This window comes from Erythrolamprus reginae, chromosome 1 (assembly GCF_031021105.1).
Source record: "Erythrolamprus reginae isolate rEryReg1 chromosome 1, rEryReg1.hap1, whole genome shotgun sequence".
In the NCBI taxonomy this organism is placed as follows: Eukaryota; Metazoa; Chordata; class Lepidosauria; order Squamata; family Dipsadidae; genus Erythrolamprus; species Erythrolamprus reginae.
Window position 1 is genome coordinate 207648414 of NC_091950.1, and position 13277 is coordinate 207661690.

Sequence of the window (13277 nt, forward strand, 5' to 3'; positions counted from 1 at the left end):
ATGTTTAGCCCAAGTTTAAAACTAGATGGCTTTGTGCTCCATGATGAGATTAGAACTCATATAGTAGATTAGCATATCTTAAAGCAGGATTCTCTGAATTTAGAAACAGTGCCGGTTTATAAAACGCTAGTAAGACCACACCTGGAATACCACAACCTATTTTGGTCACCATACAAAGAAGAACAAAAACAATTTGGAAGGCAGAAATATTCATTAGATAAAACAGAGGAATGGAATAAACCATAACTCTTAAGGTGTAGTGAAGGGTGTAATTGATCTTAACTAAAGGCACTGGTAAACTTGATTTTTTTTTTAAAGGTATAGTAAGTAACCTGTTGAGATAGGCAGCTATAGAATTCAATCAGTCAAATAAATTAAAAAATCCATTTAAAAATAGTAAGGAACTTGAAGTCTACCCAATTCCTCTTTCAGATGAATAAGACTGTATCCTGTAAGTTTTATTTAGTTGAATTTGAATTTCAGTTCCATCAGCTCCAATGAGCTAACAGGAAGACCTTGTGAGAATTGTAATTCAAACATAAAGAGTAAATTGCCTAAAACCTTGCATGAGTTAAAGAAAGGAAAGTACTGCTGAGTAATTTGATGGGGACTACAATGCTCACTAAATCTCAATATAATTTAAAAATCATTGTAACTTTTTGGACAAGATCTTGTGAAATTGGGAGCATCATCAATCGTTCACAAAGAGAGTACAGTATTTCTATCTGATATGCACAATATTGTCCAGAAAGATCTAATAGGTGTGCTTTATTTTACTAAAATCTTACGTTTTCATGGAATATCTGTGGAAATGTAATACAAATGCTTGAATCTGTTTTTTTAAAAAAATGTTTTTATCCAATAAAAGACATTGGAGAATGAAATGAAAGAGAAGAATGAAACTCTTCATGCTATTGCTTCGTCTCTTCACAAAACAGAGTTGGAACTTCAGAAGGAGGTAAGATCTGTGTCACAACTACCCTTTTGAAACTTGCCTAATGCTACTTTTTAACTAGCTGGTGATAGGTGATTATTTTTTTAAAAGATAGCCCTGCTAATCCCAAATAGGGTAATTCTACATCTTCGTGTAGCTCCTTCCCAGTGCCTGGGATCCAAATATTGCCACTCTGCAATTCCAGAGTAGTTTTCAGGAGATAGGAAGCCCCTTGTTCCTCCTGCTGTCTTGGGGATAGGTAAATCTCCTCCCTTTTGCTCTTCCTCAAAGGCCAGAGGCATAACCATCCAATCAGCCTTACTCACATGCTAGGAGCTTTTCTTTACCTCTGCAAGAGAGAGCTTCCATCTGCATCAATATTCAATGTGTATCTTTTAAAAATCCCAATAAATCCTGTGGCCTCTGGTGAAGAGAACCGCTGATTGATTGTGCAGCAACAACAAAGTCATCTCTCAAGTTCAGCTACTGCTTCATGCAAGGGTGGGCTCCATTTACATTTGCTACTGGTTCACATTGCAACTTTTTGCATGCATCCCCTTGCGCAGTTCCGCTTCTGCGCATGCGCAGTAGGAGGATTCGGCCCAAAACACAGCTGAGGAGTTGATCAGCTGTGCTTCGGGCAAAGAAATAAAGGTCTGAATTAACCTGGGGGCAAATGGGAGGGCCCTTTTTCAAACAGCGGAAGAGGAGAAGCCATCCAAACAGAGAAAAATTCGTTATATATATATTTTAATGGCAGCATCCATGGACTGGCACCGACTGTGACATTAGCAGTGCGTCACTAACGGTTTGGGCTATTTGGCCCAAAATGGAAGGAACCTACCCCTGAAATGGGCATTAATCTCCCCCCCCCCCATTTTTCCTCTCAAACCAAACAGAAATAAACTTCAACTCTGTATTTCAGAGATGGACCGTTGAAACTTACCTGAACGGTCTTCTCGATGCACTGCAAGGAGAGTCCAGGATGGGTAGTTCTCAATCTGATTGGTCGGGACTGAGTTTAATTTTAATATTAGGCAGGCACCGCCCCCCTTAGCCCTCCAGTCTAAAGGAAACGAAGGAGCAGTAAAGCTAACAAACTTATTTTATTAAACCCTCAGGTAATCAAAAACTTCCAAACAACCAAAAAACCCACCACCTTCCAAGGGGACCCCGGTCCCGGATTCGGGCGGGTCTGGACTCTCCTTGCAGTGCATCGAGAAGACCGTTCAGGTAAGTTTCAACGGTCCTTCTCCAATGCACTTGCAAGGAGAGTCCAGGATGGGATATACCCAAGATATTAACTAAGGGAGGGAGAAGGACGGACCGGGGGCTCTGAGAAGGAAACCACCCGCTGTAACACCCTCCTCCCAAAGGCTGCTTCCGCAGAAGCAAAGGAGTCAATTCGATAGTGTCTGATGAATGAAGACGGAGCCGCCCAAGTGGCTGCCCTACAAATGTCCTCTAGAGAGGCCTGGGTCCTCCAGGCCGCTGTCGTAGCCGTACTGCGTGTGGAATGTCCGGTAAGTCCCTGTGGAACAGGTGATCCTTTAGATCGATAAGCCTCCCTGATGCAGTCACACAACCAACGGCTTATCGTCCTAGACGAGACCTTAGAGCCCAAGGACCTAGATGCAAAGGAGATGAATAAGGCCTCCAAAATCCTGAATCCCTGGGTCCTGCGGATATAAATCTTCAAAGCTCGTCTCACATCGAGCTTATGCCACCGCAGTTCCGAAGGATGAGTCCCATGGCTACAGAAGTCAGGCAACACAATCTCCTGCGCCCTGTGGAAGGTAGAGTTGATCTTAGGGAGAAAGGCTGGGTCCAATCTTAATACTACTCTGTCAGGGTGAAATCTACAAAGGTCCTCCCTAGTAGAAAAGGCTGCAATTTCAGAGACCCTCCTGGCAGATGTGATCGCCACCAGGTAGGCAGTCTTGATTGTTAACAAACGGAGTGATATATGGCGAAACGGCTCAAATGGAGGCCCCGTTAAGGCATGAAGCACCAACGACAAGTCCCAGGATGGGAAGCGATGAATTGGTGGTGGCCTGATGTTGGCGGCCCCTTTCAAGAAGTCCCTAATCCAAGGGTGTCTGGCGAGGGACCTATAACCATCCCCGCCTAAGATAGTGGATAAGGCGGCCACATGGCGACGTAAGGTGTTGGGAGCTAGCCCTTTTTCTAGGCCCAATTGAAGAAAACTTAAGACCAAGGGAGGGGAAGCTTTTTGTGGGTCCACCTCCCGCTCCTCACAGAACCTGGAAAAGGAAGCCCAGGTTGTCTGGTAGATTCGTCTTGTCGAAGGCCTGCGCGCGGCCTGAATAGTGTTGATAACTGACTCTGGTAAGTTATGACGTTCTAGGTGTTGCCGCTCAATCTCCACACGGTCAACTGCCACCATTGAGGCTCTGGGTGGGAGATCGAGCCCTGAGAGAGAGATATCCTGCAGTCCGGAATCCTCCAGGGGGGTGACACTGACAGTTGCATCAAGTCCGCAAACCAATTGCGGCGCGGCCAGTAGGGTGCCAGCAGCAGCACCTCCGCCCGTTGCTCCAGAATCTTCCGGATTACCCTGGGAAGGATGGAGGTCGGCGGAAATGCGTACAGAAGTCCTGGTGGCCACTGTAGTCGAAGGGCGTCTACCCCTTCCGCACCCGGTGACGGGAAGCGGGAGAAGAAGCGTGGGAGTTGAGAGTTGTTGTGCGTAGCGAACAGGTCTAGGATTGGATTCCCAAACCTGCGTACAATGTCCAGAAAAATTGTGTGGTCCAGCATCCACTCCCCTGGGTCCAAGGTCTCCCGGCTCAGCCAGTCCGCGCACACGTTCTCCACCCCTGAAATGTGTTCCGCGGACAGGGAAGCTAGATTGACCTCCGCCCAACTGAGCAGGACCTCCGCTTCCCTCATCAGTCGTCGAGACCGAGTCCCCCCCTGTCTGTTGATGTGAGACCGGGTAGAGACGTTGTCGGTTCGGACTAGGACGTGCTGACCCCTTATCAGGTCTGCGAAACTCAGGAGAGCTAGGGAAACTGCCTTCAATTCCAGGAAATTGATGTTGACTTTTCTCAGGTCCGATGGATCCCAGAGGCCCTGGGCCAAATTTGATGAAAGATGGGCCCCCCAGCCCGTCAGACTGGCGTCTGTTGTCATCGTGAGAGGGTATCGTTCCAGAAAGGGGGAACCCTTTGATAGGGCTGGGGATACCCACCACTGTAAGGACCGCCGAACCCCGGAGTCTAGACGCACCCGTAGGTGTGAGTGACTGATCTTCCTTCTCTGGAACGGTAAAAGGAACCACTGGAGGGAGCGTAGGTGGTACCTGGCCCATGGAACGATGTCGATGCATGACACCAGTGTCCCAAGAAGCTTGGAGAGGAAGGAGAGTTGAGGGTGTTGTTGTGACGCCAGGCCTCGAATCATTTCCCTGATGGTAGATTGCCTCTCTTGGGACAGGAAGACCTGGCCCTTCCTGGAATCTATATTGGTTCCCAGGTGAGCCAGCCGAGTCGTGGGGTTCAGGTGGCTCTTTTCGAAGTTGATCGAAAAGCCATGATCCTGTAGCGACTGAATTGTCAAGTGCAAGTCCTGTAATGCCAGGTCCTTTGTTCTGGACAGAATCACGATGTCGTCCAGATAGGCGAGTAGGCGCACCGATCGCTGTCTGAGACCAGCTGTTAGGACATCTAGCAGTTTTGTGAATGATCTTGGGGCCGATGAAAGCCCGAAGGGCATGGCCCTGTACTGAAAATGGGCCCCATCTAGACAGAAGCGCAGATATTGACGGTGAGGAGGAAAAATGGGGACATGGAGGTAAGCCTCCTTTAGGTCTATAGATGTCATGTAGTCCCCTTTTCTGATGGCAGCCAGAATGGAGCGTAGAGAGTGCATTCTGAACCTCCTGTACTTTACGTAGCGATTTAGTCCTCGAAGGTTCAGAATGAGCCGCGCCCCCCCTGACGACTTTGGAACCAAGAAAATAGCCGAGTAGAATCCCGTACCCTGTTGAGGCAAAGGGACCTCCTCGATGGCTCCTATCTCCCTCAGGTGAGCTACCTCTTGGTATAGGAGCCTCCTTTTGGGAATGTCCAAGGGGGCACGACAAGGCAGATAGCGGCAAGGAGGAGGGCATAGAAACTCTATTTTTAGGCCCTGAGAAACCGTGGCAGTCGCCCAGGGGTCCGATGAGGTGTTTAACCAGACGTCCGAGAAGTGGATTAGCCTGCCGCCCAGAGGGGTGTCCGCGGGAAAGTCACTTAGTTTTTCTGTACCCCCTGCCTGAACTTCTGAAGGGGCGTCGGCCCTGGAAAGCTCTAGTGCGGTCATATTGTTGGTTCCTATCGGAACGAAAGGAGCCCTGACCAAAGGATCCAGCAAAGTAGGACCTCGACCCCTGGTTGTTGGTCGAGGAGGAGTCGTTCCGAAAGGGCTGTCTCCGGTTGTAGGGAGTAAAACGCCTTCCCTGCTTCTTGGTGGAGTTGGGCATCACCTTTTTCTTGTCCCTGTCCTCCACCAATACATCGTCTAAGATGTCTCCAAAGAGCTTCTTGCCCTTGAACGGGGAAGAAGCCAGGGCCCACTTAGACTTCACGTCGGCTTGCCAATTCCGGAGCCAGATGAGTCTGCGGGAGGCGACAGACGAGGCCATCGCTCTGGAGGCGAACTTAGCGGCATTGACTGTTGCGTCCGCGGAAAATTCAGTGGCCGCTAACAGCTTATTCAGGTCCTGGCGCATTCTCGCATCCTGTGGATCGACTCTGGACTGGATGTCTTTAATCCAGAGGAGCGTAGCCCGATTAAAGAAGGAGGCTGCCGAGGCTGCCCTTACGGCCCAAGACGCCATTTGATGGGTTCTGCGAACAACATTGTCCGCCCTTTTGTCCTCGGCCCTTAACCCCTCCTGAGATTCCGAAGGGACAAGGGCATTGGAGACCAGGCTGGTGACCGGCTTGTCCACGGTAGGCAACTCCAGAAGGTCCTCCATAGCCTGGTCAAAGGTGTAAAAACGTCTGTCCAGGTTGGACGGGCCCTGCCCCGTTGCAGGGCTCTCCCATGGCCGTTGCACAGTCTCCAGAAACAAATGAGAAGAAGGTACGTTAACCGTCTCCTGCTTCGGGAACACGAAGAGGCCCCCTGAAGGTTGACCTGGTGCCGAAGGAACACCTTGACCTCCTTCGCCCGCCTGGTCAATGGTCATCTTGGCCTTGTTCAACAGGACCTTGAAAAGGGCGGATTTGAAAAGGCCAGGTAAAGCCGGAAGCTCCGGTGGTTGGTCATCGCCAGAGAGCTCGTCCTCCACCTCGCTGAAGTCATCTCTGGAAAATTCATCCTCATCCCTGGGGTCCAGGCCGGAAGGAGAAACTGGAGCCAGCCAGGGGTCCCTGAATCTCGATGGAATAGGGCCCGCAGGTGGTGGCTGTTGTTGAGCCACGCTTGCTTGACCCTGCGTATAGGCACTGACAACAAGGTCCTGTAAGGCCTGGGGCATACTCTGCCAGGCATCCTGTGCCGTGCGCAATCCAGCAGCCGTAGGGGTGAAAGTGGCTATTTGTGCCTGACCACCGCGAGGAAGGGCTGGCTGTTGAGCAGAGTAGGAGGAATGCCATGCTGCTTGTCTTGCAAATGTGGATGCCTCGGGCCTAGAAGAGGGAGAGGGTTGGAAGGGCCTCTCCGGTGACCAATCCCTCTCAGATGCCGAGCCTGCGACCCCTGGAGCAAATACGGGGGAGACCGGCGGAGGGATGGTAATAAGGGGCTGGGCAGACATAGATGGTGGACCCCCAGCCCTCTGAGAAGATTCCAACTGCTTCTCTAGCGCTTTAATGCGCTTCTCAGCCTCTCTAAGAGCTGCCCCCTGCGAGGATTTCTGCTTCTGAGGCTTTATCTTGGGGGTGGTAGGCCTGGTGACGCTGGCCTCCTCCCCGGCCGGAATTGACTGGTCAGCCATAGTATAAAAGCGCTTCCTCAATTTACTCACAGGAATCGCCGATCGGAATCGTAGTGCTTCGCAAACGCTAGCAATAAAGACCGCCAATTGTAACTGCTCGGTTGGCTACTGCGCCTGCGTGCCCCGGGAAGAGGAGACACTTGGCGCCAATTGAGGAATGATTAAGGCGTTCCGGCGAAAATTGCGTCATAAAACATGGCCGCCGGACCGTTGTCCTGGCAACCAGAGACGCTCGCCGAGCGCGAACCTGCCTGCCCGTTCAATTTCGGGCTCTCAATATGGCCGGCGCGACATTACCCAGGAGGCGGGCGGGAAGTTTCTCTGACCAGCCCGTCCTTTGGCTCTTTCTAAACGCCTGGGGGAAAACGGCTTCAGCCGATACTTCCCCTGCCGCCGGTATTTATCTGCCAATCGGCATCCATTTATCCTCTGTCGATGTCGAGGGGGCGAGGGGGGGGGTGCGGAGCCACTCCCCTGCTGTAGAGCCTCCCTAGGCATATCAGCGATCCCAGGTATGTTCGCAACGGGCGGGGCGGACCCTCCCGAGGCGTCAACCTCTTCCTCTCCTCCGGGGTCTACCTCGGAGGTAGTCTCCCCGGGTGCTCACTCCAAAAAAACCGGCTTGCCAAGGAGGAGCAGCAAGTCCCTGGATGAAACCCACTGGAGGTTTTAAATCCAGGGCTGCATGAGGAAAACATCCCCCCAACTGCACCTGCAAGAAGAAAAAAAAAGAAAAAGAAGAATTAATACATATAAAAAACACAATAAATACATATTTATTGAAGAGAAAACTAACTCTAAGTCCCTTTACTGCGACTGAGTTTTTAGACTGGGGGGCTAAGGGGGGCGGTGCCTGCCTAATATTAAAATTAAACTCAGTCCCGACCAATCAGATTGAGAACTACCCATCCTGGACTCTCCTTGCAAGTGCATTGGAGAATGATTTTTCTGCTCTGATAATGTGCTATTCTCTAACTGCTTTCAATTGCCTCTGGTTTTCTTTGTATCCCACTGCTAAAGTCACCATTGGTAGCCTACCTTGTCCTGGAACCTTACTTCTCCAACTCTCTTCTACTTGCTAATCACTGTCTCCGAACAAGGCACAGGCAAGAAATCGTGCACATTTTGAGCCAATGCATTCATTCTTTTCCAAGCAAAGATTTGTTTAAGGAGAAGCCAAACATATGGTGAGAACAGGACACGAGAATAGCTAACTAACATTAATAAGATAATGTTAGCTAAATAACACATGGGTGAAGAGCAAAAACTGTAAGATTGATCTTTACTGAATAGAGCAAAAATTGTTGATTGTGCAATCATACCAGAACGTGCAATATAACATTGTTCTGAGGAACTGTTAGCTGAAGAGATACCGACACTGAATCTGAATTTGGAGAAGAGAGTAGTTCCCTCTAAGCTGAGCAGTGAGCAATCACTCACTTAAAAATCATCATCAACTCAGAGTTTTCCAAACCTTCCCAGAAGCCGAGAGGGAACGAGTGAGAGGGAAGGAGAGAGAGAGGAAGAGAAACAGATAGAAAAAAGAGAGGAAGGAAAAGAGAAAGAAAAAGAATGGGAGTAAGGAAGAGAGAAAGAAAATCAAAATCTAGTTTGAAACTAGCTCAACTATTTAAGTGGCATTTTGATATTGATAGAGTTGCCCTATTATGAGCTCACTGTTATAGACACACAGTACAGTATTTTATTTTGAAATTCTCTGAGGCAAAACAGGGTGGGTTTTTTATTTGTTTGTTTGTTTGTTTATTTATTTATTATTTCTGTGCCGCTCAGACACTATACTTTTCCGCCCCCCCCCAAAAAAAAAATTAGAGGGAACACTGGAAGAGAGTGCATACTATATACAGAGCATACTGTATGCTCCATAGGAATGGCAGGATTAGTAGAGATGGCAGCTGGAATTAAAACTTGATATAGAACATTAATGTGAGATTTGCAGATGGCAACACATTTCAATCAAAAAACAAGCTCATTGAAAGGTTCATTAGGAAATAAAAATAGTGAAAATCTGGGTAGTTAAATTACCAAGAAAGAGAAGATCCACCAGCAGTGATGCTACAGTGATTTTGTGGAACAATCAACTAAAATTCAATCCTTTCTTGTATAGTGACCAAGAAAATGACTACCTCTAAAAAGAAATGGCCATAAGGTGTCTATATTAAGATAAAAATTCTCCAGTTCAGTGCTAATTTAAAGAATACTCAAATATTTGTACTTTTTCCAACAATAGCAAATGATGACATAAATGTGTATGCTACCTCCTACTTTTCCAAAACCCAGTTTGTTTTCTTCACCACAGAAAGCCAACATGGCAGACCTGGAGAAAGCTATCCATCAAAAAGCAGCAGCTCTTGAAGAGAAATATCGAATTAATATAGCTACTTTGACAGAAGAAAACAACATTTTGAGGTGGGGGCGAAATCTAGTAAAATCCAAAATATTAAGTCTTTCGAAAGATTTTTTTTTTAACGTAGTGCAGATTTATTTATTTATGAGAATTGTTCACTGCCCATCTCACTGTGAGCTGACATATTCTTGAATTAAATTATTTGGGTAAGAGATAGTAGGTGGAGAATATTTATGGATATAAACCTATGAAGATTAGGTTTTCATTCTGAATATTTGCATTTTATTAGCTTGGTTAGAAGGTTAAATTCAACTTTCTGGAAGCATTTTTATCTTAGGAGTGACAAGGGAAAAAATGTAGGAAGGCATGGAGAGATATCAGGAAATCTTAATGACTGTGAAGATGAATCTCTAAACTTCTTATCCTTGGAAATATTTGTTATTAAAATAAACATTTAAAATGATTGTTAGAACTGTTTTGAAAAAAGATATGCCAAAAGCATTCAACAACATTCAGTAATAACATAACTGATTTAATAGATAAAATTCCCGTTGCAATATTCAGTATTGTTTAGACAATTGAATTTGTTTTTGAGAAAATGAGAGTTGATTGGGAATCTCACTGATATCAGTAAAAATATTCATGATGAGTTCTGATTCCATGACTTTTCATAAGTTAACAGCATGCCCACATCCACAGATAGTCAAAATTAAGTCCCATTGTTTTAAGATTACGTTCAGGTTAATGACTCCATCAAGGATCATAGCCATATTTGAGGGTGAGAGCTTGGAAACAGCTGCCCTTAAATTATGCTTTTAGACTTTTCTTTCAAAATACAACTGTTCCTATTATCTAATCATGGAGTCCCCAAACCAACTTAAAAAACAAAACACTGCTTTGTGGCCTGCAGGCCCATATACAAAAGAGCCTTTAATCAAGCCTAAAAACTGACTTTTGCAAAACCCAACTTGAATTTATAAATCAATTCAATGTGCACATCTTGTGCTTTGGTACATGGGTGCCCTTGCTACACATGGTTATAACTTTCCCAAGCAAAACATTTAATACTTCTAGTTGTTTTAGCACAGAATTTCAACCAGCTTCTTATAAACCACATTCATTTGATTGTGCAATGAGTGACAAAGCAAGTGAGGGCAAAATTAGGAGGATCCCACTCCCCAAGGCTATCTGCGATTGAGGGAAATGGTTTCCAACATTTGGTATCCTATAGGCTCTGTCGTCTCCCTGTACAAAGGCAGAAAAAAACACTTTCCTTTTTTCTCCTCAGGCGCAAGCTCATTGAGAAGAATGAAGAGATATTTAATGAACGTGCTCAAAAAAGTAGTATTTTTGGTTTCTTTGACTAGAACTATGCCTGAAGAATTGGCTCTTGGGAGATTGTGTGAAGCTATTTCTTCAGAACATCAAGCTGGAACACTCGAAGTGTCAAAATATTTCTTACATATATTTATCATTGTTTTTCACTTTATTTTTATCAGCTGCTACCTAATAGTTTGGTTCCTTGTTTTCTTCCCTCACTAGCTTATAAATAGAATAAATGTTTCTTGGCCAGATGATGGACGTTATAACATACATTATATAAAAAGGGCACAACCTAGTCCTGTAGGTTTAAATCCATAGTTAAGTGACTAGACATAAATTGAAACATAAACTACCAAATTCTAAATGTCTATGGAGATTCTCAGTCATCCAGGTCATGGTTGTTCCAAAGGTGCTTTTTCCTGAGGCAACTGGACTTTCTAGCTTTTCTTTCAAGATGTTTCCCTTCTTATCCAAGAAGCATCTTCAGCTCTGATTGGATGGAAGGGAATTCCCTGAAGAAACTTCTTGTATGAGAAGCAAAATAATCTTCAAAGAAAAAACAGAAATTCCAGTTGCCTTTTGAAGAAAAAGTATCTTTGTCAGATTATGATTAAAATACTATTTGTTAGTACCTTAAATATCAGGAACCCAAGCTTCTGTACTGATTTTTAAAAATGAACTGGCTCCAATAGTTCTTTGGAGGAGGCCCACCTGGGGATGTAGAACCACCTACAGTATATACAACTGTTCTCATGATGTTTGGAAATTGTTGCACAGTGTACTTAAAACACTGAAGTGATCTTCAATTAAAAAAAGAGCTGAATCTGAGAGATGTAAAGCTCTTCAGATCTGAAGCCAAAAGGCACACTGTTGGTGCATCTGTAATCCCTATGTTCACGGGGTTGTACGCCTACTGGGCACACCCAGGAAAGGACAGCATCTTTAAGGTATACACATGGCCCTAAACTTGTTCTAATCTAGATTTTATTTGGCTCTAAATCCAAAATTCTGCACATCCCTACTTTATTCCTGGAATGTTACTCTGCATATGAGATCCTGCCTATTTTCTAGAGGATATATGTAAGAACTTGTTTTCAAAATACAGTGGTACCTCGGTACTCGACCATAATCCGTTCTAGAACTGTGGTTGAGAACCGATTTGATCGAGTACCGAATTTATTTATCCCATAGGAAATAATGGAAATGGATTTAATTGGTTCCCAGCCCCTGTTAACTCGCTGGGAACCAATTAAATCTATTTTCTTTATTTCCAATGGGATAAATAAATTCGCTACTCCAAGCTGCAGGAAAGGTGGGGGCTGCTGGAAGCAATGAGGAAAGGAGCCCCCAGAAGCTGCCATCCCGGCAGCTTCAGGGGGCTGAGGAGCTCTCTAAGAGCTCCAAGCTGCAGGAAGGGTGGGGGCTGCTGCAATCTTGGCAGCTTCTGAGGGCTCCTTTCCTCATTGCTTCCTTTTATTACCTGTAAGCAGCTTCAAAAACTTTCTCCTTCCCTGTGGAATTTAATGGCTGCAACACGCGGCGATTTCCCTTCCAGTAGCAAGAGCGCCGGGAAGTCACGTAATGAAGGGAAGCTGCTGGAGCGGCAGCAATTGCTGAGATGGCTCCGTCGGCTTCCCTTCATCACGTGACGTTCCCAGCGCTCTTGCTACTGGAAGGGAAATCGCCGCGTGTTGCAGCCATTAAATTCCACAGGGAAGGAGAAAGTTTTTGAAGCTGCTTACAGGTAATAAAAGGAAGCAATGAGGAAAGGAGCCCTCAGAAGCTGCCAAGATTGCAGCAGCCCCCACCTTTCCTGCAGCTTGGAGCTCTCAGAGAGCTCCTCAGTCCCCTGAAGCTGCCGGGATTACATTTCGTATAATGAACAAAATTTTCTCTGGCTGTTCGGTATCTGAATTTTTGTTCAGATACCGAAGCAAATTTTTGCCGAAAATTTTGTTTGTTATCCGAAATGTACGAGAAAGGAAGCGTTCGAGTACCGAGGTACCCCTGTACAAAGCAAACCAAGATTTCTGTTACTTCTTTCTTGATGACAATTTTTTATTGGTTTGAGATTGGCCAATTTGTGTCCTCCTTTGCCAGTTTTTGCAATACTGCATCATTATTTATCCATTATTTCTTTGTTGAAGTTTTATCTCTAACACTGGATTGCAATTTATCATTTCACTTTATTTCCCACTCCTCACTGTAATGCAACTGTTCAGATGTTCAATTTACAACTGTACATTTACAACTTACAATGTACAGTCCATACCTGCTGTGGATTAGAGAAAACATTTTCCCACTGAACAGGGGAAACAGAACTATCAGGTTCTTTTATATAGATTTTATTCTGGATTTCATTAACGTCTTGCAAGAGAGATGGGCTTCTGCAAACTTCTTTGCCTCAGTAAGCATTAAATAAATATAGCAGAGTATCCACTGTACTTAATAGCAGAAGGACATATTAATTTATTGTGGTAGTATTAAAGAAGATCTCATTGTGTTTAACCAACAAAGGTTGTTCCTGAGCTTAGATATATATCCCTGAGCATCAATGATTCTGCAGTTTACTCTTTTCTCAATGAGTTTGACCATATCTGATATCCTTCAGCTCTAGAAAAGAAAGCTTGCTTAAGAAATGTGCTGATCATACCAATTCATTTTTGACATATGCAATGAGCGGCAGATGGAGAAAGTGCATGTGT

General features: G+C 45.4%; 2 protein-coding genes across 4 annotated transcripts in view; one reads left to right on the top strand and one right to left on the bottom strand.

The window, feature by feature from the left end:
* Positions 1 to 10671, top strand: part of FLACC1 (flagellum associated containing coiled-coil domains 1) — a 47488-nt gene extending 36817 nt beyond the window's left edge. The window contains exons 14-16 of the mRNA XM_070732064.1: positions 869 to 958; positions 9202 to 9311; positions 10538 to 10671. Coding sequence (XP_070588165.1) covers positions 869 to 958; positions 9202 to 9311; positions 10538 to 10616 — 279 coding nt within the window. The 3' untranslated portion in view covers positions 10617 to 10671. The remainder of the gene's footprint in view (positions 1 to 868; positions 959 to 9201; positions 9312 to 10537) is intronic.
* The window catches only part of CASP10 (caspase 10), a 58831-nt gene that overhangs the window by 438 nt on the left and 45116 nt on the right, over positions 1 to 13277 (bottom strand). The gene's annotated exons all lie outside the window — the stretch shown is intronic.